This window comes from Talpa europaea (genome assembly GCF_964194135.1).
Source record: "Talpa europaea genome assembly, chromosome: 6".
NCBI classification, from domain to species: domain Eukaryota; kingdom Metazoa; phylum Chordata; class Mammalia; order Eulipotyphla; family Talpidae; genus Talpa; species Talpa europaea.
In genome coordinates, this window is record NC_140072.1 from 75,100,026 (window position 1) to 75,125,219 (window position 25,194).

Consider the following 25,194-nt stretch of genomic DNA (forward strand, 5'->3'; position numbering starts at 1 on the left):
GATGAGACTTTCTGTTACAAATGGTTGGGTTCTGTGAAAGGTTCTTCTCATCTATTGAGAGAATCATCAGTCTTTTTTTCTGTTGAAACGGTGGGTGAATAACATTGACGGTGTAATGTTAAACCAATTTTGTGTATCTAAGTATGCCATTTGCTAATATTTTTTTAGGTTGTTTGCATTTTTATTTTTATTTTTTTAATTAAAGATTTATTTTTATTTTTATACAAGAACTGGGGTACAGCCGAGACCAGATGCGTGGGAAGGTGACAGGATTCACCAGAGACAGAGCGGGGAACAGAACAGGCAGACCGATGAAATACACTGCTGAGAGGAGCAGTGGGCGAGTCAGGAGAGGTCTGCCGTGCCATATGGGTATCACCCTGGCCGTTGGGGATCGAATTGGCACTGCAGAGGCTGCGGACAGCTCCACAGCGCTGCGCTCAACCACCTGCGCCACCAGGAAGGCCCCGTTTGCCCCGTTTGCATTTTTACATTGAGCTTATAAGACACTGGAGTGTTGGTCTATCGTTTTTATTATTGTGGTTTTGTCAAGTCTTGACATCAAAGAATACCTCATAAGATTAGTTGGGAACTACTCCCTCCTCTACTTTCTGAAAAAGATGATCTAGAATTACTATTTCTTCATTGTTTGATAAAATTTACCAGTGCAGCATCTGAGTCTGTAGTTTTCTTTGTAGGAAAGATTTTAATATGAATTTAATAGACAATGAATAATATAAAATGATTCAGATTTTTCAATTTATATAGACTGCCTTATTTTCTGAGTAAGGGTCTCACTTTCCTTTTACTCTGCATGTTTTCTTTGCAAGAAATATGAGTTAAAAACTGCACTGTAGATAATACATTACAGCAACACTGCATCTGACAGGTTCTAAGGTTAGCAATTTTGTTGTAACAGGCAGTAACTTGACTGGAGTCAAAGTGCAGTAACACAGAAAGTGATCCCTCTCTGCTCTGTTCTTATGGCTTCACATGTCACCTTTCTGCTGACTTTCCCTGTGTCTATGTAATTTTGTCATCAGTCAAGGATATAGAAAGCTGGGCCTTTCTGCGATTTCCTGACTTTGAGCCCCCCATGGTCTCCCCACACATGCACTGCTGCCAGGGACCTAGAAGGGTTTATTTACCCTCAAATTTGTGCTTCACGTCTAGAATTTTTCACCACCTAGATTTCCCTTATACACACTCTAGTTCTGGCATTTTAGTCATTTTTAGTCAGTTCTGGCTAATAAGGTTTTTCTCCCTCTCCACACCTGACTTTCTGTAGCTATGGGATTCAGATGAGGCCCTTGGGCTAGAAAGTCACAATTTCCAATTTTTACCAATTCTCATTAGCTGTTTTTGAGATTAAGCCTCTCCTGTAAAGTGTCTGTTTTCACACTCTCCGATGTCTTTAAATAATTATTTTTAAATCTAGTTTTATAATTATTATAGAATGAGGGTTCCTGCCACCATTTACCTCTTCCACACTAGTGGAAATAACTCCACCAGCTTTTAACTGATGAGAGAGCCCAGAGCCAACCAAGCCTTAAGAGAAGGGATCTCAGGTCTGAGCCACCTCTGAATCCTCGATGCTCAGTGGTCAAGTCACCTAGAAACAGGTACTCAATAAACATGTGCTGACAGAATGACTGAATACATGGCTTGGGCTGACTTTTGGTTCTGCCAATCACTTAATAGTGTATAATCTATGACTGAACATTTCTCAACCTCCAGGCAAAACTAACTTGCTTGAAACAATTACAGAACAAGGTTCCTAGAGTAATTTCACTTTCAAAAATCTAATCTAGGAAAAATAGCAGTCATCTTCCAAAATTTATGATCAAACATGTTCGCTACAGTGTTACCCCTAATAGTAAAATACTGGAAAGAATTTCAATGCAAAAACAGAGGCACTGTTAGATTCTAGCAGATAACAGATTGCTATGATGCCATTTAAAACATTTTAGAGTGATTTTTTTTTTTTTTGGTGTGAAGAAATGCTTTATAGAAGTGTTGAGGGAAGAGAATTCAGGATGCAAAACCAGAAGTAGCCACGTCTGCACTTGATTCTAGTTCTATTAGTTAGTAGTTATATTATTTACTTTGCGTAAGTTAACCCATGGTCCAACTTTTTTTATCTGTAAAATGATGACAATGATGGAACCTTCTTTATGGGTTTGCTGGGAGGATTATTGTGTTATTCACATATTAGTTGTTCAACAAGTACAATTTTACTTATAAATTTAATAGTTGTAAAATGTTAATCAAGTGGTCATAAAAATTATGTTAAAACTGAAAATATATTTATTTTGTTGAATGAGACAACAGTATGGTGATTATCTTTTCACTTAGTCTTTTGTGGGTTTTTTGTCTTTCAGAAATATATTTAAGGCTATATTGATGATAAATGATATGATACCTGGGATTTCTTTTTTTTTTTTCTCAAAGATTAATTTATTTATTTATACAAGCACTGGTACAGTCAGAAGCGCGGGAGGGTGAGAGAATTCACCAGAGCCAGAGGGGAGAGCAGAGCAGGCACACTGACGAAGTACACTGCTGAGGGGAGCAGCAGGAGGCAGGAGAGGTCTACGTGCCATGTGGGACCCTCGCCCAGCAGTCGGGGATCGAACCAGTGCTGCAGAGGCTGTGGGCAGCATTGCAACCCAGCGCTCAACCGCTGCGCCACCGGGGAGGCCCAACCTGGGATTTGTTTCTAAAAATACCCTAAGTATTATATTTCAATTACATGTTTGCTTAAATAATACTCCAGAGATACAAGAAATAAGAAAGGAAAATGCTGATGAATACTGAACAGTACTAATAGTTGATTAACACATAGAATCTCACTATGCTATCTGTTTTTCAAATTTTCCAATATAAAGTTAACCAAAAGTGAAAGACACATAGGGCTCAAATAGGAACATATTATCCTTATAAATAGAAGGGTGTAGTTCTTTCTCTTTTAAGTCTCATGGTCAAAAAGAAAAGTGTCTAGATCAGCTGCCTCTCTCCTTCTGTATAATCTTGAATGGATCACATCACCTCTCAGGGTCTCAGTCAATTCAATAGTGAAGAGACAGATGGGCTACATAATTCATACGGCCCTGTGTGGAACCACCAAGTTCTGATAAAAATGGGAGTTTAGAAAAGAGAGAACTCAGCTTGTGCTGGAATGAATAGCTGGAGAAGGCCACAAGTGTGAATCATGGAAGAAGTGGGACTTGAGTGGGTGGCATATGGCTGTGCCTGGGAGGGGAGCTGCATTCCAGGTGGGGTAAACACCATGAGAAAAACCGATGTGGGAGAAAGTTACATAGTTTGGTGGCAGATGGTGTGTAAAGAGGTAGACACAGCTGGGACAGGTAGACTGGACTGGTAATGGGAGAAATAATAAGTGTGATAAGTAAATGGAAGTCAAAAGGTAGGCTAAGGAGGGCAGTGGTTACCAAGGGCGTGGCTGATTGTTTTGTTTTAGGAAAGTTGACTGGAAGAAATACTGAGTCAGGGAGACTATTTAGAAGAATCCAGGTGCAGGGCAGGGTGTCCACATTGAAAAGTAATAAATGTGAAAGCTATTTAAGAGAAAAAAACAGCAGGTATTGGAGAAAATATTAATTAACGTAATGATTGAAGTAGACTCTATAGTGAAAGACAAGTCTAAAAGAGATCTCAACTTTTTTTTTAGGAGAGAGTGAAAGAGCATGAGAAAGAGTAATCACACACCTTCATGTTGTAGGAGAAAGACTTCTAAATCTACCAAAGAAATCCTGAAAGGACAGGCTGGATGTCTGCTGACCTAAGTCCCTTTTCTACTGGGAATTTAAAAACCTTGACCAGAAAGGTGGAGATGTAAATATGGCAGACGGGAAACACATCAAGATTTACTGATAGGTCTCCAGTTACGATTGGAGCCTCTTATGCTCACATTTCCAGTCAAAATACCAGACTATTGGAAACACCAAGACAGTAGAGTTGAATGAAATCATCTGGTGTGGAAACAGAGAAGGAAGGTGACATAGGTACATGTATGATGCTAAGGCTGCCTTTAAGTCACCTGGGGCTGACCTCAGCACAGCGGCTGATCTGCTCTAGTGTCTTGGCCAATCGTGGGTGCCCTGGATGCAAAATGCTTTACACTAGTTCTCTGTTAAATAAAAGTTTTTATAAATCACATGAAATTGCTTAAATTTTTATTGAATGCTAACTTGTTGGCTGGTGAAATTTTGTCACTGTTAATCAAATACTTTTGGATAAAACCAACTTTATTTTTGACACATGATTAAGAGTTCTAATACCATAACCAATCACACATATATCAAAACCACAAGGGCAAACTTATGGCAAATGTCTTCCATGTGATTATTGGGGAACAGAGGACCTGCAACACCAAGGCTGCCAAGGGGGTGAAACTTTCACTGTGCAGAGCCCTAAAACTCAGCTCTCCACCCACTCACTAATCTCCAAGCACTGACAACACACTGCACCGTCGTTTGGCTATCATGCCTTTTGTGCCCACCAGGTGCCCTGCACTTTATACACATTTCTTCATCTCTGCAGGACAACCCATGAGGTAGGAGTGATTACTGTCCCAAGTGCATCAGCTCAGAAAGATAAACTGCCAGCCCATGGGAACACAGCCAGCATCACACCTGGTTATGCTATAGTTTCCCAGCTAAGCCCCATCTGCCCTTTCTTCCTCACTAACAGAAGCCAACTTTTGTTAGGGGTAGCCCGACTACAGTTTCCAAGGCTGCTTTGGCTTCCTGTGATCAAATGACCATAGTTCTGGTCAGTGATGTGGGGGGAATACTCCTTGAGAAAGAGGAAGAGCTAAATCCGCCTGTGTCTACTGCCCCTCCCCTGCTTCTTATGTGACATGTGACTGGAGAGGCGACATGTGGTGCACTGGAAGATGGGAGTCTCCTACAGGGATGGCCAAGAAGAAAGAGGAGCTGTGTCCTTGAGGGCACTACAGAACTGCCATATCCTGCCAGCTTCTGGCCTTCCTTTTTATTCTATCTATGGGTATCAAGCTCTAGAGCTAGGGACCTGATATCAGCAGCTTAATTCAATTCCCCAATGACACTCAGCAAGCTCAGTCAGCATTTAAATATGGTCTGTCATACTCTAACACCTAGAGATATCTGTTGAGTACTTACTATCTATCCAGGGCTATGCTAGATGCTGGGGGTAATGGGGAGAAGATGGGTAAATGGTACAAAGAGAATAGTAATTTCCTATTGTTTCCTATAACTACAGGAAAGAGAGCACGAATACTCATGAAAATTCAAATTGTTGCACTGAAAAATAAGTTAATTATATAAAATTAAAAATTGTAAAAATAAAATTATAAAAAACTTCCTTTCCAAATATTCTACTAAAGAAAATAAATCCAAAATGGGTAAAACAATATATAAAAATTAGACAGTAAATGCATTTTGCTTTAAACTTAAGAACTACAAGCTTCTGGTAACTAAATTTTAAAATGAAACTAAAGAGAAGCTGGGTAGTAACCATAGTAATGGATGGGGCTTTTCTTGGTAAGTTTGAAATTCATAATAACCCTATTAAAAATAGCTCTAAAAGAGTTTATTGTTAAAGAACATAAAAAATTCAATTTCCTCAATGGGTTTTCCTTTCTCTCTACATCTATAAATGGGTTGACAATGACAGAAACAGTTTAAGGACCGCCAAACACACTGGATGCAGACATGAGGCCCAGAACTCCAAGTTGTTCTCTCAGGACCTAATCCATCAAGTCAGATGCAGAGCCAAGGTTTCAGGCAGTCATGTTTCTCAATGTTGACTACACATCAGTCACAATCTGGGACCCCACTAAGAAGGACTTGTACCCAGGCCCCACTGCTCGCCAAATAAATTCAATCTTTGGAGCTGAGGCTTGGACAACAGTATTTATTCAACACTCCCAGGTTGGGAAAAAAATGTGGATACAGGGGAAAGGAGGATCAACTAATTACTGCAAGTCTTCTTACAGCACCATTATAATACCTGCCTACGCAGCATGCGATAGGGATACAGCACTGTGCTATAGAATATGTAAAATGATCATTAATTACCTACTAGCTCATGCCATCAAATGGCCTACAACCATGTAACAGTAAATCATCTTCTGTGTAGGACACTGCTTAGTGAGACCTAACAGTGTGATAGAAATGATGTTTGTGACCCTCAACATTTTTCATACTGTGGCACACACAGCTGCACGCTAGGATAAAGGGAGTAGGTCATTCAAAGTAGGGGGTACAACATAGTTCCCTGAAGGAAGTAGGAGTCAACACTTCAGCAAACCTGCAGCCCATTTTTCCTAAGCATCAGCCAGGAAGCTCTGCTCTGCACACAAACATATTGCTGTAGCAAAACAAAGCTCAATGTTCAGAGCCAAGTGCTACTCCTAGGGTACTCATGACTTGTCCTCCTTCCCAGACTAGGACTTGTCTGCTTGTCTGCCAGCTACTGGCTCTCCTGCAAATGCTCCAGGACTACAGATTGCTACATTAACCCAGGACTTACACCATGAACAAATCTAAGTAACTCGGAGGAGAGAAAAGATATGCTTCCCAAAAGATGTATTTTGGTCTCAACATGCTAGATGACTTTGTATCCCATTTTACCAGGAAAATGGATCCAATCTCAGACATCTAATAAGAGTATCCCACATACCTTATGAGTTTTCTGCTACCATTCCACTTTCTTGTTATCATACACCTAATGCCAAAATTAGAATACAAAACTATTAAACTGAGGTTTTTGTTGCCTTTTTAGTAGTAGTAGTAATAGTGTTCATTGCTTGCAGGGTTGGAAATATAAATGCAATTTAATAATTTTTAAAAATAAACTTGGTGATAGGAATAAAAACTATAGAAATGTTCTTATTTGCCATGGTAGTTTCATAGCTAGCATTTATTTGAAGGAAATAAGTGATCCTCCTAAACATTTATGTGGAAGAACATTCATTATCAGTGTTAAAGCAATTGAACAAGGAGTCCATTAGCTTGAGGTGGCGCTAAGACCTTAGCAGCCTACATAAGTAAACCCAAACCTAAGCCTATATAATGCTTCAAGATTAATCAAGACCTAAAGACAACCAACCAAAGATGATCAAAGAGATCATAAAAACACAGCCGCTGCTTCAGCTATAACCAATCAAATCATTTCCTTGCTTTGCTTCTACCTCTTTAAAAAAGTCTCTCCCCCAACACCTGAGTGAAGTTCCTAGCCACTTGGATTTTGGCACTTTCTGATTTTTGAGCTTTGTTCAAATAAACTCTTTGAAATATTAACATGTGTCAGTTTACCTTTTAACATCAGTTATGGAATTACCTAATTGAACATTCGATTACAATATAGACATTAAAAATGAAAGTGTATATAATGAAGTGTTTAGTCCTTCAGTTATTTGTCAGATATTTTTGAGCCTGCACAGCTTTAGATACTAGAGAACGGTGATTAGAACAAAGCCACTGGCTCGTGGGGCTTAAAATCTAAAGGGTGCCATGGATATTAAACAAATTATACAACTAATTAGTAACAAATTCTGGTAAGTGCTATGAAGGGGAATTACAGTATGAGAAAGAGAGATCTAACTTAGATTGGAGAGTCAGACAGACCTTCAGGGAGAAGCAGGCACCACCCAGGCTAGCAGGGCCAGTGTTGGAAAGTCAGAGAAGTCACAAAAGCTGAAGGATGGTGCACCAACCACAGGGTAAGGGGGTGACCTGAGGCACAATGTCACAGCGTAATTTCCATAAAAAGGTGAGATTCCATGTTCTTGCACCACCTAAGGAAGGGTGGTGCTGAGGGGCAAGAAGACGACTTGGAGAAACACAGAGGAAGGCTGGGAAGGCGACCTGGAGGAGGGGGAACACGGTGCAGGGATCCATGTGAAGAAGGGCCGCTTGCTTCTCAGCTCTGGACTTGCACCAGGGACTTGTGGGACATGGAAGGAGATACATGAATTTGAGACACGTAGAGACACTTGGAAGAGATGTGGGTGAGAGACATGTGGAAGGCTGACAATGGCAGCCTTTATGTTGGCTTGGGTTTTGATTTTGTTCTCTTCCTTCCAGACTTGCCTGGCTTCTTTGCCCCCCCCCCCCTTTTTTTTAAGATTTATTTATTCAAGTACTGGGTACAGTCAGAAGCACGGGAGGGTGAGAGAATTCACCAGAGCCAGAGCGGGGAGCAGAACAGGCAGAAGGACCAATGTACACTGCTGAGGGGAGCAGCGGGCGGCAGGAGAGGTCTGCCGTGCCATGTGGGACCCTCGCCGGTGGCCGGGGATCAAACCGGCCTTTGCAGAGGCTGCAGGCAGCTTTGCAGCCCAGCTCACAACCGCTGCGCCACCAGGGGAGGCCCTCTTTGCCCCTTTTACCAGAAGATGCCTTAGACTTGTGGCAAGCTTTTGGGGCTCAGCTGCCCCTGTTTAGGCCAACCCTGTTTGACTGGGAATTTACCAAGGAAGGGATGGGTAACTTGTTTCACTGGGAAACTATTATCCGTTCTTCTCTCTTCTCTCTCTCTCCGCGCCCCACCCCCTCGTCAACACACACACACACACACGCACACACACAAATCCTATTAAAGTTCTTTCACACTAGGAGTATGCTTTGTCTTTGTGTAGTGGCTGGCATAACCCATTTAGAGTGTGCAGGTCTGGGGGTCCCACGATGACCTTCATCCTGTACGCTAACAACAGGAGGCGCTGCCCATCAGGCCAAGAACTTCATCCGAGGAAAATGACAGAATCTTTTCCTTTCTGGAAGGGTCACTCAGAGGAACAGGGACTAGAATGGTGTAAGAGGAATAGCCGAGAGCTGCTGTATTTCTTGGTAAGCAAGGATGGAGGCCTGGTGGTGGGGTACACTATGGAAGAAAATGAGTGGGTTTGGCAATAGGTAAGGAAAGTGAGGAAGGATGTATTGAATATATACATATATGCACTTATATTTTTTGTGACAGAAGAATAGGGGTCCTGTTTTACATATTGTTTTGTGATCAACATTTTCTCACCTGTTATCCTTGGCACTTCCCTCCTCACTTCATTTCCTTTAGTCAGAAAAAAAATAGGGCCATTTTTGTACCCACTGAGGGGGTTATCTGAACTGACAGAACTGTAGACAATTTCTATTTTCCCTTATATTTTCCAACCGTATACAATGAACACATGCTACTTTAATAACTAGGGGGAAGGCTATAGTGAGGAATATGACACAAAGGTATGGTTTGTGTGTGTCATGTCAAAGTAATTTTAAATTCTACTTTTAAAAGGTCCACAGTTTATCTTCAGGCAGGGTTAAATTTAAGTTAAAAGTCAAAACAAAAAAAAAAAAAAAAGAAAAGAAAGAAGAAGGGGAGAAGGCAAGGAACTGCTACACCCAAAAGCCATTGTAATACAATTTCCTGTTACATTACTGACATTCCTGAACTGCAGCGTTTCTTTCTTCCTCCTCCTTTTATTAATATTTTGTGGCAGGACTAGGTATTGAGTAAGCATACAGAAAAGTAGTTCCCCTTCAAGAGGAAGCAAGAAGGTTAAATTCCCTTTATCCTTTTCATTAGCAAAATACCTATGTTACAGCTGAATAATCCTGAGGCAGGATCTTGTTAGCAAGGTAGGGAGGGCTCATTCTCTAGAGCTTTCCTGACTATGCGTATTGTTCTAGCTAACCAAGCTACCATGAGACAAAGCTGTGTTTCTAATGATTCAGGTGAAGGGTTTTTTGTGTGAAATCATACATGAAATCATCTCTACAGAACTTCTGCATCACAGCTATCACCACTTCAGCAAATGCCATGAGCACATCCTTGGATGAGGAGTGAGAGGCCTTCTGTGCACACAGGACACCCCAGTACAAGCCTCAAGAAGAGCTGCATACAGCAGACGGTATGACAAGGGCAGCAGGAACACAGGCCGAGAGCACCAGGCACCCTGTGAGTTAGAAATGAAGACTATCTATGAAGATTCCTATAGGAACAACTCATATCCAGGTAAGAATCAGGATTTGAGTTAATTCACAGCAGATGTCTCAATCCAGAGTAGGAAAGATAGAGAATATCATTACTAGCCAATAAAATGATATGTTAAAAGAGCCCCAAAATAAGCAAGGGTAAAGTGTGATGGGAAAAAGTCACGCTATGGGCACAAGTGAGACTCCAGAAGCAGTGCCCATGGAGGACGGTCAGCCCACAGAGCTGGCAGGCTGGCATGGGTGTGTGGGAGGGGGAGGCTGAGCACGTGGGTGCCCACTGGACATGAGAGAGCAGAAAGAAAGAATCCCCTAGATGGAAAGGGCGGACATCAGGAAACATGCAACTAAAACCCACAGCAGTTCATAATGAGGTCAGCAAGAAACACATGCTGCAAGTAAAGACAATTCCCAGAGCCACGAAGGAAGAACTAAACTCTTTCCTCCATGTGTGCAACATGCATGTCCATCCAACACCCTCTGGAGTTATAGGTCAATAAGAGCTGGGGGAAGGGCGAGCACAAGTCACCTGCTTGATGTACAAAAAAATGGCAGTTTCCTCTGAAACAACTGGAGTCCATCTCTAGTGGTCACTGTACAGTCTCTGTACAGTCTCTGTGGTGAGTGCTCAGAACAGCATGGGCACACAAGGCCCTCCAAACAGCAGGTGAGGTTCCCTGGAGCCCACATGTGTCGTCAGGCCTCTCTCTTCTGCAGGGTTGTCGTGTTTAGCAAAAGAACCTGGGCTGAAGAATAACTTGTAGGATGGGTTAAAACACTTTATTTTTTCTGTACTTTTTGCCTTATGAATGTGTAGGGTAAGGAAAAATGTCAGGCTTTTCTGCCCTCCCGCCATCAGGATAGATGATGGATCCTTGCGGTCCTGAATGCATGCCTGATGGCGGGCACCTGGAGTAGGGTGTGGGCATAGGTAGATGGGATTCACCTGGGCTGAGACTGGGCTTTCAAGGGCGGCATCACAGGGATGCCAGCAGAAGCCGAAAGTAGGAAGCCGAAAGAAGCAGCCGAGAGAGAAGCAGAGAACGCGGGAGAGCCCAGATAGAGTGAGGACTTGCTGGGGGCTGGGAGGACTGCCAGCCTCCCGGCCCCCCAGCACCCTTGCCTGCTGGGTACCGGGTAAATCCCAATAAAAGACCTGCATAAAACCACTGAGGACTCTGACTCCTCCTTTACCCGGTCTGCATGGGATCAGAAAACCTGCATTGTGGTCCTTCCTGCCTTTACAGAATGCAAAGGGAATTCACTTCCCTTCCCATTAACCAGATCACCAGATTTATTTGGTCCTACGGTCATTACAGGAGCAAACCATCTCCGAATTCATTCTGACCACTGGCTTTTTGTTATGAATTTGGCAGAAGTGAATATGTAGGTTTGTTTACATTTCTTCATACCTTGATTCCAATAAAGATTTAAAGTTGGGATTAGGTAAACACAGAATCTGGGATCAGGGAAATATAGCTATGCTAGCCCAGAAGCCTGAAGTCTTCAAAGCTGAGTCCCAGCACAACAGATGAACAAGGAAAGCATGACGAAGGCAAGGATACAGGCTGTCCACAGAGAAAAAACATACACCCATCTCTCAAAGCAGACAAACATTTCCTATCACACACATCAGAAGGACTTCTCCCTGTCTTCCTCTGGGGATACAACATGATAAAGTGCTTTGCTGTTCTACCAGCTCCAGGAGCCACAGGCATCCTCTGGGATGATTCATACCCTTCCTCTCATGAGGTCCCAGGCCTCTGTCCATACCAGTGGACCTGGAGCTGCACAGGGAGCCTATGCAGTGGCACCCTAAGGTGCATACCAGGGAGGGTCATACCTGTGACCCAGCACAATGCAGTGAGAACACAAGCCATGGGCTTCCCAGCAGCAAAAATGTTACACAAATTAATACCACTGCAGAGTCAAATTAATGATTTTTTTTAAACTGTCAGGAACAAAAAGCGAGGGAAACCTGGTAATATGGTTTTTTGAAATCAAAGATTTTTTTTAAAAAATAAATTTTATTTAAAAAAGTAAAAGTTAAATTACCACCATGCCAATGATTATGCAATGATACAGAAAAATGACTCATAACCAAAAAACTTACCTTCCCAGTTCCTAAATCTGTATTTGAAGAACAGTTCCTTCCTTAAAGGAATATTTGCTCAGCGAAATAAGCCAAAAAGAAAAAGAAAAATACCGGATGGTCTCACTCATAGCAGGAATCTAGAAAACTTAAATAAGGGACCAGGAAAATGAATAACTATAAGAAAGTGAAAATCAAAATCAACAAAAAACTATGAACCAGAGACACTTTTAGTGGGGCGGGGGCGGGAGGGGAGGGATTGGGGTCAGAATGGGGGGCTGCAATTGTATGGGGAATATAACAATAAAATTTATAAAAAAAAAAAGGAATATTAATCTATTGACCTAGTTTTTTTCCCTATAGAAATTTTCATGTCTTTAGTAATTTATGTGCAAAGTATTAATGATCATTGTATAAATTGACATACATAGATCATTACACAGAAAATTCTAAGCCTTTTACTTTTTCCAAAAATTTCCACTTAACAGTATTATAACTAGGGTCTCCCTGGTGGCGCAGTGGTTGAGCGCTGGGTTGCGAAGCTGCCCGCAGCCTCTGAGGCGCCGGTTCAATCCCCGGCTACTCCCCGGCCACCGGAGGAGGGTCCCACATGGCGCGCAGACCTCTCCTGCCGCCCGCTGCTCCCCTTAGCAGTGTACTTAGTCTGCCTGTTCTGCTCCCTGCTCTGGCTCTGGTGAATTCTCTCACCCTCCCGCGCTTCTGACTGTACCCAGTGCTTGTATGAATAAATAAATCTTTAAAAAAAAAAACCAAAAAACAGTATTATAACTAAAAATATAGGCATACATGCTAGTTACATAGGTATAATGCTCTCGGTAAAATTCACTGAAGTACATGCTTAGGAATCATGTACTTTTCCTCTAGAAATTTTACTTTAATAAAAAGTTATAAAGAAAAAACACAATCACTCAATTAAGTATTTTTCAATAGGTCTTAGTCTAAATAAAATGGGGGAAAGTGTATGTATGTGCAATAAATAGAATTCTGCTTAATGTGAAAGTGTATATCACCATGAAGTTTAAGTATATATCACCAATACACGATGTTGGAAAAACATGGGGTTTATTATCTGAAGGATATAGGGATGAAAAATGGCACCTGAAATAGAGGGGAACAAAACTGAACCCAAATTAAAAGGAGTATAATAAGAGACAAGGGGAAAAAAACTACAATAGACACACTCTGTAACTATTATATTGGAATTCTAATTATTTGCTTTATCCAAGCCACACAACAGGTACTGTAGATCTTTTTCTCATATATTATCTGGGTTCATATAATGGCTTTCCAAACTATATGCACTCTCTATTCAAACCAAAAAAAAAAGTCTGATTTGGAGGGTAAAAGTGAAGGCAGAACTGTTTTAAATCATAATACTATACACCAAACTGACTGAATTATTTCAGGGGCGTTAAATATGGTAAATGGAATCCTTTCTGCTAGCAATTAACATAAATTGTTGATGGGAACTTTACTAGTACCACGAACCTTAATTTTTGTGTATTTGTATTTTACAGAATTAGAAACAGCTTCATTATTTCTTGCACTCTAATTATCACTAATGGATTTTACCCTAATGAGATCCCACCTGCATTCTGGATTATTTGCCTGATTTGTTTCTTTTATCACAGCTGAAACACATCTATAAGGAACACCCAGCTCTGATTACCTCTTTTGTTTACAAGTGATTTACAGGACAAGACTGTAAGGCTTTGCTGCGGCGCTCCAAGTCTCTGCAATCTCACTCCAGTATTTTCCCAGGACTGCTCCTTCCCACTTTCAAAACCATCAAGTTCTGTTTGTCTGGGGATAGCACTTGGCAGCATATTTTAGCTTCATATTTTCACAATGAGAAAGGTCATGCCTTTGCTGTCAGCTTCCACTGCTAAAACACTCTGCACCACATTAGTCATAATCCTGTGCTTTATAAAACAACTCTCAAACAACAATGCCTGCTATATACACAAGTTAATCCTAGTACATCCCAAAGTGTCAAGGAAGAACCCTACAAAATAGAACGATTAGTTTCACAAGCATATCATCTGAGAAATGTAAATTCTTTAGTTAAGTTCTACAGTAATAAAGTACAAGCCACTGCTTTTGTAAATAAATGAGTACTGTTAGCCTTTTCCCGCAACTTTGTTGCCAGGAGTATCCAGTTAGGTTCAAGCCATCCTGAAGTGATTTTGAGCATGAAATCTTCCTAATTTTCTAAGACTAGAAGAGCAAGAATAACTAGCTTATTTCCATTTTCATGCAACTGAAACTTTTAAGATGACAGATGGTAATAAAGCACTGACTTTCAGAGTCATTTCATAAGGCAATTATATTTTTACTAGTTACATTTTATTAATTGCATCTTTACCTAGTAGACACTAGGTTCCATTTTGCAAGTCCAATCTCTCAACTTAGATTTTTTTCAGCTATGTGAATTACCAAAGGATAATAAAGGAATAGCTATAGGTTGTGCATTTGTGTAAATTGCTACCTCCACTATGTGTCCCCTTATTCACAAGCAACTGAGAAGTTAGAATTGTGTTGTCACTATTTTGATTTATCAAGCTCTTTATTTTCTAGTATTTCTTACTTCCTTAATGTAGTTATGTCTTCTATAACAGCATATATGCTATTTTTTATTTTTTTAAGACCTTTTTTTTAAGATTTATTTATTTATGCATACAAGAGCTGGGGTACAGGCCAGAGGTGTGGGGGTGAAAGGACTGACCAGAGACAGAGTGGGGAACAGAACAGGCAGATTGACCAAAGTACTCTTCTGAGGGGAGCAGCGGGCAAGTCAGGAGAGGTCTGCCGTGCCATGTGGGTTGCTCCCTGGCCAGCCGAGGGATCGAACTCTTGCTGCAGAGGCTGAGGACAGCTTCATAGGTTGCATCTATACCCTTGCACCACCAGGGAGGCCCTATATACTATTTTTTAAAGCAGGCAAAAGCAGAGTCAAAGAACAACAAATTCATGTTAATTAACTCTGCCCTGAGATAAAAATAAATGTACAAACCAAAAACAAGGTGAGGAAAGCCAGTGTCTTCCCCATGACAGCTCAGAATAAGCCCATATAACCCCCAAAGAAAGGATTATGTAAGAAAGCATAATCTTCATAAGGACAGAACAGAAAACACATACAGCACAATCACAGGAGATTTCAGAAACTTCTGGATCTTGCCTGAAAAGAAAAAGCAACTAAAAAGACCCTTTTGGAGGGAAAGTAAAAAACAGTTCAATGGTACATATAAAGGACCTTGGGTTGTTAACCTAGAAACATTTCTGAGTAATGACCAATTCAGAGTCTCCAAGCTGCCTCAACTATATTCCAGATGGGCCACTAATGTGACTGCCACCCCTGAAAGTGTCAAGAAGGCTCTACCCACCTGGTCGCATCCTGCATTCACCAATTCCTGAAGCATTTGTCGATTTACTTCTGCAGCTGTGGAAGTGCCTGATTCATTAGCGAAAGGCAGCAAAGAGTATCTGATTTCTCTCAAAGCTTTCTGATAAGGTCCGAACTTTGGGGTGGCTCTCATCTGCTGCTGCTGCCTGGCAGCATCCTTGCCCCCCAGGATTTTGGCATCCAGGGAAGCGTCATTGTTTGGTCCAATGGGCAGCCCCTGAGCGGAAGACTTGGATGGCTGCTTTAACCCTTCTCGAATCTCCTGTAATCGTTGCCGGCTATTTCCAGAGTAAGTCGTGGCAGGAAAGGTCTTTGGCCTCATTGTTAGTCCAGGTTCCCTTTACCATAAATACAATTTTCTTAAAGTGTTCTATTATTAAAAAAAAAAAATACAAGAACAAAAACTACCAACAGTAATCAGTCAGTTGTAAACATACTTTCAAAACAATTTCCTTTTGAAATATTTTTCCTTCAATGTTTGTAGTTCCTATAGAAAACCTGAAATTTTCCAGAGTCTTCATTTTGAAGATTATTACTATCTGAAAAAGAAAATGGAAAGAAAATGTTCATTTATGGTTTTCATACAATGTTAATGATACTTTTCAAAAATAGGCAATAATCTTGAAAATACTACACTTGGAAAGACTGAGAGAGAACAAATCACCTCTCAGAAATGACAAAAATACTGTTCTGCTCTGGGTAGAGCACATGACATTGAAGGCTGTTCCAAGACATTTCCTGTAATATGTAATCTGTAAGAAAGTAAATCTCCTAAGCAAATACTGACTTACAAATATTCAACTCAGGGCAAGAACAGTAGTATTAACAATTAATAGTTTGTTTTTAATACTTCATTATAATATAATTTCATTTTGAAATCCACAACTTTCGTATTTAGGTTTAAACCTTCTCTCTGGAGTCTTGGATTTCTGGCTTGTTCCAAATAACCAGTAAACTTCTGGTCCACACCCCATTTACTTTATCCCTGTGACTTTACCAATCTTTCCACCTACCGGAATTGCTGCTACTTTCATATCTTTGGAAATTTTTCCTTATAAAACCCTCTCAAATTTCCTGAAAGATACCACAAAACTTGTCACATTAAAAGCGTTCTGCCCTCACCCCAACATGTGTTGACTGAAGCTATTTAAGTGGGGATTGAAACCTTTTTGTTGAGTGTAGGGTAAAGAAAATGCCAGGCTTTTCTGCCCTCCCGCCATCAGGACAGATGATGGATCCTTGAGGTCCTGAATGCATGCCTGATGGCGGGCACCAGGAAAAGGGTGTGGGCAGATGTAGATAGGATTCACCTGGGCTAAGACTGTGCTTTTAGGGGCGGCGTCACGGGGACGCCAGCAGCAGCAGTAGCCGAAAGCGAAGCCAAGAGAGAAGCAGAGAAGCAGCAGAAGCAGAGAACGCCAGAGAGCCCAGATAGCGTGAGGATTTGCTGGGGGCTGGGAGGACTGCCAGCCTCCCAGCCCCCTAGCACCCCTGCCTGCCACATACCCGCTGAACCCCAATAAAAGACCTGCAAAAAACCACTGAGACTCTGACTCCCCCTTTACCCGGTCTTCATGGGATCAGAAAACCTGCACTGTCGTGCGTTCCTGTCCTTACATTGAGGTAAAAGGTATCCTATATTGCAACTGAAAGTAACCCCAAGATAATGTATTATGACACTAAAGGTGACTACTTCTTCTGTGTTGTTGTTGTTTTTTACAAGGTGGTCAACTTATCACCATTTGACCTAAAACCAAAATAAAAATATTTCTTGTAGAAGCTGATACTTATATGGAAGAGGAATTGGTAATGTAACAGGATAATCCCCGGGGAAAGGGAAGGTTCCATGCTCCCTGACCCACTCTATGGAAGGGGGTAGCTGGGCAGGGAGGTGAAGCTGGAAGAATACTAGGAGGACAGGACGAGGCAGAGAGAAAGAGAAGGAAGAAGCTGAGAGAGAAGGAAAAGGAGATTGATGAAGAGGAAGACTGGAGGAGGCACTCGGAGCAGAGGGACATGAGAAGAAGCTGTGCTTCTCCATGGTCTTGGACTTGGAGGACATGGACGGAGATAACTGAAAGAGAGATTTGGGTGAGAGATCTGTGGGGAGGCTAACAATGGGCAGCCTTTATGTTAACTTTGATTTTGCGCTTTTCCTTCCAGAGTTGCCTGGCCTCTTCTGCCCTTTTCCTGTGGATCCCCACAGGAAATGTGGATGCCTTAAGATTTGTGGCAAGATTTTGGGGCTCAGCATCCCCACTTTGGGCCAACCCTGTTTGGCTGGACATTCACCCAGGAGGGGATGGGTAATTTTCCGTGTTTCATTGGAAACTATTTAACTAGATTCTTGCTCTTTCTCTTCCTTCTACTGTACACTAATTGTCCCTCTAATGCACACTAATTGTATTAAAGTTCTTTTCCACTGTAGGTCCCAAGGTCCCACCCACGAAAAATATGTTTGTCCTCAAGCAGTGGATAGCAGAGTCCATTTACAGCAGACAGGTTTGGGGGCCACAAGGCGCCCCTCATTCTGTCCGCTAACATTTTGCCCTCAACACATCCATGCCCTTTAACCCCTCAGAACTCAATGAACAAACATCGACGGAGAATCACTTTGCATTTTAACATACAAAGTACAATCAGATCCAAAAAAGAGCTTCCTTCGAAAGGAAAGGAATAAAGGGGTGTGGACTTCCATTTCAGTAAGGAATTTTAGAACTGCAGACGTGAACTCTGCTTGACAGACTTCTTCATGAGAATAAGTCCAGTTAAAATTTATTTAGTATTTACTATGTGCCAGGCTCTAAGTTTTATCTGAATTAACATCTACAGCTCTATTACATAACCGTGTACAACAACAAACTTGAACAAGTGATATTAAAATTACTATTCCTTTCTTGGAGGTGGGAAGATGGAGGGTCTTAAAAGATTTTAACTACACACTCTCTCAAGGTAACTGAGAAGATTCAATTCAGCAAGTAAGAAACAGACTAAAATTTTCAACATGAAACACGTATTTTAATACACAGTCTAGTACATTAAAGTAACTGAAATAACTGTATTAAGACGGATAGTGACTGATTAGATCCAGGAACAGCTCACCTTCCCTGGGGCTTGTACTGGCCATGGACCAGAAGCCTAGAGCTCTGCCTAATTGGAATAAAATAGGGCATATTGCAAATACACTCATTTTCAGTGACTTCGTGGTCAAAGCTTTTGTTTTGAAATATCTAACTTTCTAAAACCGTAAATTCTCATTCCAACAAAAACAGAGAGCCTCTCAAGGTCTCAGATAAAGAATCTTGAATGACTTGCTATGTCTAAGAACAGGCAAGAGTGTTCTATCTTTTCCTCTAGGAATTCACACAAATCATTTTGTTTCCAATCTTTAATTTTTTTCCCTTTCTTTGAAAACTAAAAACATAGAAGACATAAGTCATACTATTTTCATAACAAACCATCAATGTAAAAGAGTACCTGTTGATATGCAGAAAGGGGGCCTCGATAGTCAAAATGTATTCCTCTCCCTTCTGTCACACTCTCATCTATCCCCACCCCCATCTGTCTACCTGGCTAACATCTGTCAAATTCTTATTTATCTCAGGCAATAAATACTAGGATAAACAAGAAGAAAATCCTACCTTCTAGGGTTTACAGGCAAGTGAGAATTGAGGTGAGGCAGATAAAAAGTTTCAAAGAAAAGATACCCAAGAGGAGAAAAACGATCAACTAAAAAATCATTTAACAGGTGGGAAAGTAAGAAAAGGCCCTGAAGTGGAGATAACTAAATCTGAGTACAGGTAAGAATGCAATTCCAGCCAGAGGAAGCAGCACAGGCAATGCAGCAAAGGAAGGCAGCAGGCCCCACCCAGCACACACAGACCTGTGAGGGAGCCTTTTCTTGGAGGTGTGGAAGGATTAGATATGGAGGTGTACAGGGGCTTAATCTGGAAGGACTGTCAAGGTCATGTCAAGAGTCTGGACTCTGCAGAAGATGAGAAGCCACTGTCCAGAGTTAAGCTAAGGAGTGACATGGACAGAAGCGCCATTTAGAGAGCTGAGCCTGGAAGTCAGCTAGAAGGTGTTTAACAGTGTAATTTAAAAAGGGGAGGTTCCATGTTGCTTGCCTCACCTAATGAAGCATGGAGCACATGGAAGGAAAGCAAGAAAGGACTTGGGAGAAGAGACCTGGAGGATGAGCACATGCAACAAGGACATGTGAAGTCTGGGTCTTGGACTTACACCAGGCACCTGAAGACATTCAAGGAGACACTTGGAAGAGACGTGGCTGAAAGACCCACGGTGAAGGCTGACAATGGAAGCTGTTACCTTGATTTGTACTTTGATTTTGCTCTTTTACTTCCAGACTTGCCTGGGCCCTCTGCCCCTTTCTTTTGTGTACCCACCAGATGATGCCTTAGAGAGTGGCAAGCTTTCAGGCTTCTGTCACCCCATTTAGGGCCAACCCTCTTTGGCAGGGCATTTACCCAGAAGGGGATGGGGTAACTTTGGGTGTTTAACTGGAAAATATTATCCTTCCTTCTTTTCTTTCTACACGTACCCTATTCTATTAAAGTTCTTTTCTACTAAGGGCCTCATACAATAAGAGTATGTTTTGCCTTTATGGGGCAGATGGCAGATCCTCCTTTGAGCATGCAAAGCTTAGCAGTCCTGGGGTATCCCTCAGTCTGCCCGGTAACAGGTGGACTTGAAGAGGCAGCTACAGTAGAGAGAGAGAAACTGGGAGAGTGGCAGCAACCCAGGGAAGGGAGAAGAGGGAGTGTAGGAGCTACACCTGGCCAAGAAGTTACACCTTGGCCAGAGGTCTGTGCTTAAAGATATAGATGGAGAGCTAACAGCAAACAGGACACGGTAGCCAGGAGGTACACCTGACTGCTCAAGCCATGAAAAAAGAGCAGGTAGGTGAGTGTGTAGCTTGGCCTTCCCAGTTGACATTTTTTTTTAATTAAAGATTTATTTATTTATTTTATACAAGAACCGGGGTACAGGCCAGATGTGTGGGAGTGTGAGAGGATTCACCAGAGACAGAGCGGGCAGGCAGACTGACAAAATACACTGCTGAGGGGAGCAGCAGGCGAGACAGGAGAGGTCTGCCTCGCCATGTGGGACCCTCGCCAGCCAGCCAGGATCAAACCGGCGCCGCAAAGGCTGCGGCGCTCAACCACCTGTGCCACCAGGGGAGGCCCCCCCAGTTGACATTTCTTAGCGGAAAAATAAGGCTGTGATAAGCCTCATTTTCTCATCAAGTCAGAGACCAACTAAAGGAAAGGAGCAAGCTGCTCTTCAGTCAGCTAAGAAAGAGCAAGGATGATAAGAGGTTGCCCAGTTTGAAGGAAAAAAAGAGCTACAAGAAAGTGACAGCCAGGACATGGTGCATCCTGTAGCAGAGAGTGGGGAGTCTGGGACAGCTGAAAGAGGTCCTGGTTGATTCTGAAGCTAGAAAGTTCTCGCCAGAATGAACTCTAAAAAAAGGAAGCTTCTGAAATCTGAAGGAGCAGTAGGCTTCTTATTTGTAGGGGAGGGTGGGGCAGAGAGAATGTTTTACCTAAGTTTAACGCCTATTTTTAAAGTACACAGATAGATAAGAAAGACAAATGTTCACAAAGAACACACCTTTCTGAGTAACATCTAGATAAAGGAGTTTGTCACTGCTACTCCAGAAACCCTTAGTTTCCCCGGAGACCAGTGCCTAAAGGGGAACCACCTCCAGATTTCTAAGACCAAGGATTAATTTGACCAATTTATGAACTTTATATCCAGTCTGCCCTTTTGAGGTCTAATATATTTTGTTCAATACTGTGTCTGGTTATTCCTACAAGTTATATATGATAATAGTTTGTCATTTTTCATCACAGAGTAGTATTCCATTGCACGACTATGCCATATTTATTTATCCATTCTGCCACTCTTGGATATGTGGGTTGTTCCCATGTGGGGCTGTTATAAATGGTGCAGCTGCCTTAAGGCTGCAGATGCCCACATGACTCCAGCCCCAGAGCTATGGGGGATAGTTTGCTTCAGTGTCTTACTCCCACCATCATATCAAATACTTTCTGTGTAGTTCCTGGCAAAAACTGCACAGGTTGTGGTGGTTCATGTGATACTTTTGTGGACTATAAAAAGACACTCCTTTCTGAAGTAAGTTTTTATAATACTATACTACTCTGTAACACCAGCAGCTCTTGTACTGTAAAGCTTTCCAAAGCCTAGTGGCAGCAGCCTGGCACACTCTAGACATATCCTAATACCCCAGCGGAGAGGGGATAGGTAAAATCAAATGGAAGGTGGAAACTAGGCCTCTGAGGAAAAAGAGAGAGGGGAATGGCCTTAGTGCAGGTCACAGAGAAGGAAGGTAATCATGTGTAATACCTGGGCCATGTGGCTTTATCAGGGGTAGAGACTGGTAAGTGGTCCAGAGTCTTCTCCAAGTGTCCAGAATCTGAACATGTCCTCACATAAGAAGGTACCTCTCTGATGGGAGGCAAGCCTTTTACTAGGGCTCTTGAGCAGTACACCACCTGAACACCCACGGAAGGTGGACCTGTTACTAGTCTCAGGGATATATAACTCATCTCCAATTTTAAGGAGCTTGCAATTCATGGTGGGCAGACAAGAAAATCAATTATTTAACAAAGTATGTGACAATAAAAGTTTGCCCAAAAAATTATGGGGATCTGAAACAAACATCCTGGCTAAAGAAGAGAGAAAAGCGGGCGAATCAATAGCATTTATGAGGTAGAACCCACATCAATTGGTGGTGTTCACTAGACAAGACTGGCTTGAAAAAAAGAGCCCAAATTTCCAGTTTAGAAACCAGAGTCCACAGTGGCACCATTCCCTGTATCAGGATGACAATGCGGACCACGAAGAGAACAGTCTTAGTGTGGATCAAGGGGGGCAGTTGTTGGGTGGTGAGAACAAGCTAGGCAAAGGCGACTGTGAGGATAGCCAGGCAAAAAGCAGTTGGAGGTGGGACCCATTTCTATGTGATCTAGGGATGTGCCTAAGCTGTCTGTGCTTCAGTTTCCTGCTTGGTAACAAGCCCTTCTCTAGGAGGCAAAGGATCCAGCCACCATGCCTGACACACCGGTCCATTATTAGAATTACTAGTAAGTTCAGAACTCAGAATCAGTTAACAAAACAGGATCTAATCAAGCCAGAATACAAGACAAGTGCAAAAGTCAGATGAATTTAGTGAAAAAGGTACAAAACGGACTGTACATATACATAGTAATAGTAATACCAATCGACAGTGCCAAGTGTAGCTATTTCATGCTCACTCCAACAGATTCCTCTTCAAATGATGACTATGCCTAAAACGATAAAGTATCTTTGTTTGGACATTAAAGACAGAAAAGCACTAAGAGGAAAAGCTTGCTTTAGTCATTAGATTTAATGTTTGCAACAAGTGCCTGTAGCCAGGCCCAGGCTGCTCAGTTCTCACAGAAGGTGAACTTCCAGAAGCAGACTGCATCCCACTGGTGGAAAGGTTTAATCTGCGTGACCATGTGCAAATTCAAGGCACCAAATTCTTCTTACCTCTGAAACTTGGCCATATTGATCTCTCAATATGGAACGGTCGCCCTTCTACCAGAATTCTCAGTTTAAAAACCCCTTCCTGCCCACCCAATTTCAGGGACCCTTGTTTGTGCATAGCTACTCCCAGAGCACCACAAGAAGGTAATGACTGTTGTCCTGAAACATCTGAATGGGAAGCTCCATAAGGGTACCAAGCACCCCGACTGACTGCCTCTATACAGGCATGCAGGTTCCCCATGCATTTGTTGCATGAATACAGGCAGCAATCCCCCACTCTGGGGTCAGTCTCCTTGATTCTGTTGATTCTAATCTGGTTGATAAAACCTGCCTTCACAGTGATCTAAGGAAGGTGACCAGGAAAACACTTTAGGGCAAAGCTGTGCACACAGAAGGCACTCAACAAACAACAGCACTCTTTCTAAGTTTGGTAAGCGCCAACACAATGTTCCCAAGTGAAGTTCACACATAACGATTGTAAAAAATTGCAGAAGTAGGGTATATTCTTCAGACAGAAAAAAGAATAAAACTGATATATAATACAGTTGTCTGGATGAACCTTGAAGACATTATGCTAAATGAAATAAGCCAGACACACAAGTGATTCCACCCAGAAGAGGCAAATCCAGAGAAAAGTGAATGGAGTTTAACTATTATGTAAATTTACCTCAATTTTAAAAAACTGAGGTGGAGGGGAGTTGCCTAACTGCTTATATCCAGCTATCTAGTGTTTAAAAAATGGTTCCCTTACTACACATAACTATACCATGAACAGACAGGATCTTAGGACTGGGTGTTGAGAGCTGGGCAAAATCCCCTCCCAGAATGAAGTTTAATCTGCCTGGTGCCTCACAACCCCTCCTAAGAACAGGTCATCTCTGCAACCCTAATGTTGAAACAATGGGGGAGGGGCTTCCACAGAGTCCAGCCTCCATATACATGGGGTTTTAAGCACCCATGTGTGCAATAAAAATTCCATTTATAAAACCCACCAGGGCAGGAGAGACCAGATATTTCTGTGTTATCTGTATCTATGCATGAACTATAAAGTGCCAAGTCAATGTGCCTTTGAACAGAATCAAGATCAGATCCTGTCCTGATTTTTTTTTCAACCTTTTATTATGAAAATTTTAAACATACAGAAAAGTTGAAAGAATTATTCAATGACACCCCATAAACCCTCCACCTGGGAAAGTTCCTCAGTGTGGAAGGAGTGTGGATACTACACCTTATATTTTCTTTCCATCCTCCACCAAAGTCTTGCAGGAAAACCCTCCTAGGAATATCACAGGTATTGCCCCATTTTTTAAAAAGAGCGCATGTAAAATAGCACCTATGGGCAAACTGTTCTTGCTTGAATAATCTGGAAAGGATGAAGAATGAGAATTTTCTAAGGTCCAGACCCCCTGCATGCTAACTTTTAGTTTGAAGACAATTTTAAGCCCAAATTATGAACTTATGAAATTTTCGTGAAAATATTCAGTTAAATTAAGGTTACAACTGAAAATGAGATGCTGTGACACAATGATAAGCAATAATGTATGGGAAATTTTCTTACATCAAGAATTTTATAAATATGACACTAAGGCCACATGCATATTGGCTTTTAAAAATGGGGGCATCAAGCAATGTAAATATAATTTCGGAAATTTCCTTGGCATCTTCAATTGAGTTAAAATGTACTCTAAAAGAAACTATAAGACACTGAAAGTTTAAAACACAACTCAGCCTCCCTGGTGGCACAAGGGGTTAAGTCTCAGCACTATGAAGCTATTGCCAGCCACTGCTGCAAGAGTTCGATGGAATCACAACTCAAAACAAAAACACCTCACTGTCAAACCTTGAACTGAGACAAATACTACACCATATACTTAGAGTAAATGACTTGTGTAATATCTAAATTTAAAAGTGATACTTTAAGTATCACTGAAATTTAATGTGGCTCTACTATACCCAATTCTAATTCTTAACCTAATTCTGGAAAATGGTATCTGCAGTTCAATAATTTTTATTCTAATTCCTATTAATGCTTCATGAATCAAAACTGGCTGCCAAACATATCAAACACCAAGGAACCAATCATATCTGTGTCTCCACACTACCGACACGTTAACATTTCTAAAACCATT

The 25,194-nt window shown here is 41.6% G+C and overlaps 1 protein-coding gene across 1 annotated transcript in view; it reads right to left on the reverse strand.

Annotated features, from left to right (window-relative positions):
- Positions 1–15,830, reverse strand: part of LATS2 (large tumor suppressor kinase 2) — a gene marked incomplete at both ends in the record, with an annotated part of 47,673 nt that extends 31,843 nt beyond the window's left edge. The window contains one exon of the mRNA XM_084235574.1: positions 15,489–15,830. Within this exon, the coding sequence (XP_084091700.1) occupies positions 15,489–15,830 (342 nt within the window). The remainder of the gene's footprint in view (positions 1–15,488) is intronic.
- Between the last annotated feature and the right edge of the window lie 9,364 nt (positions 15,831–25,194).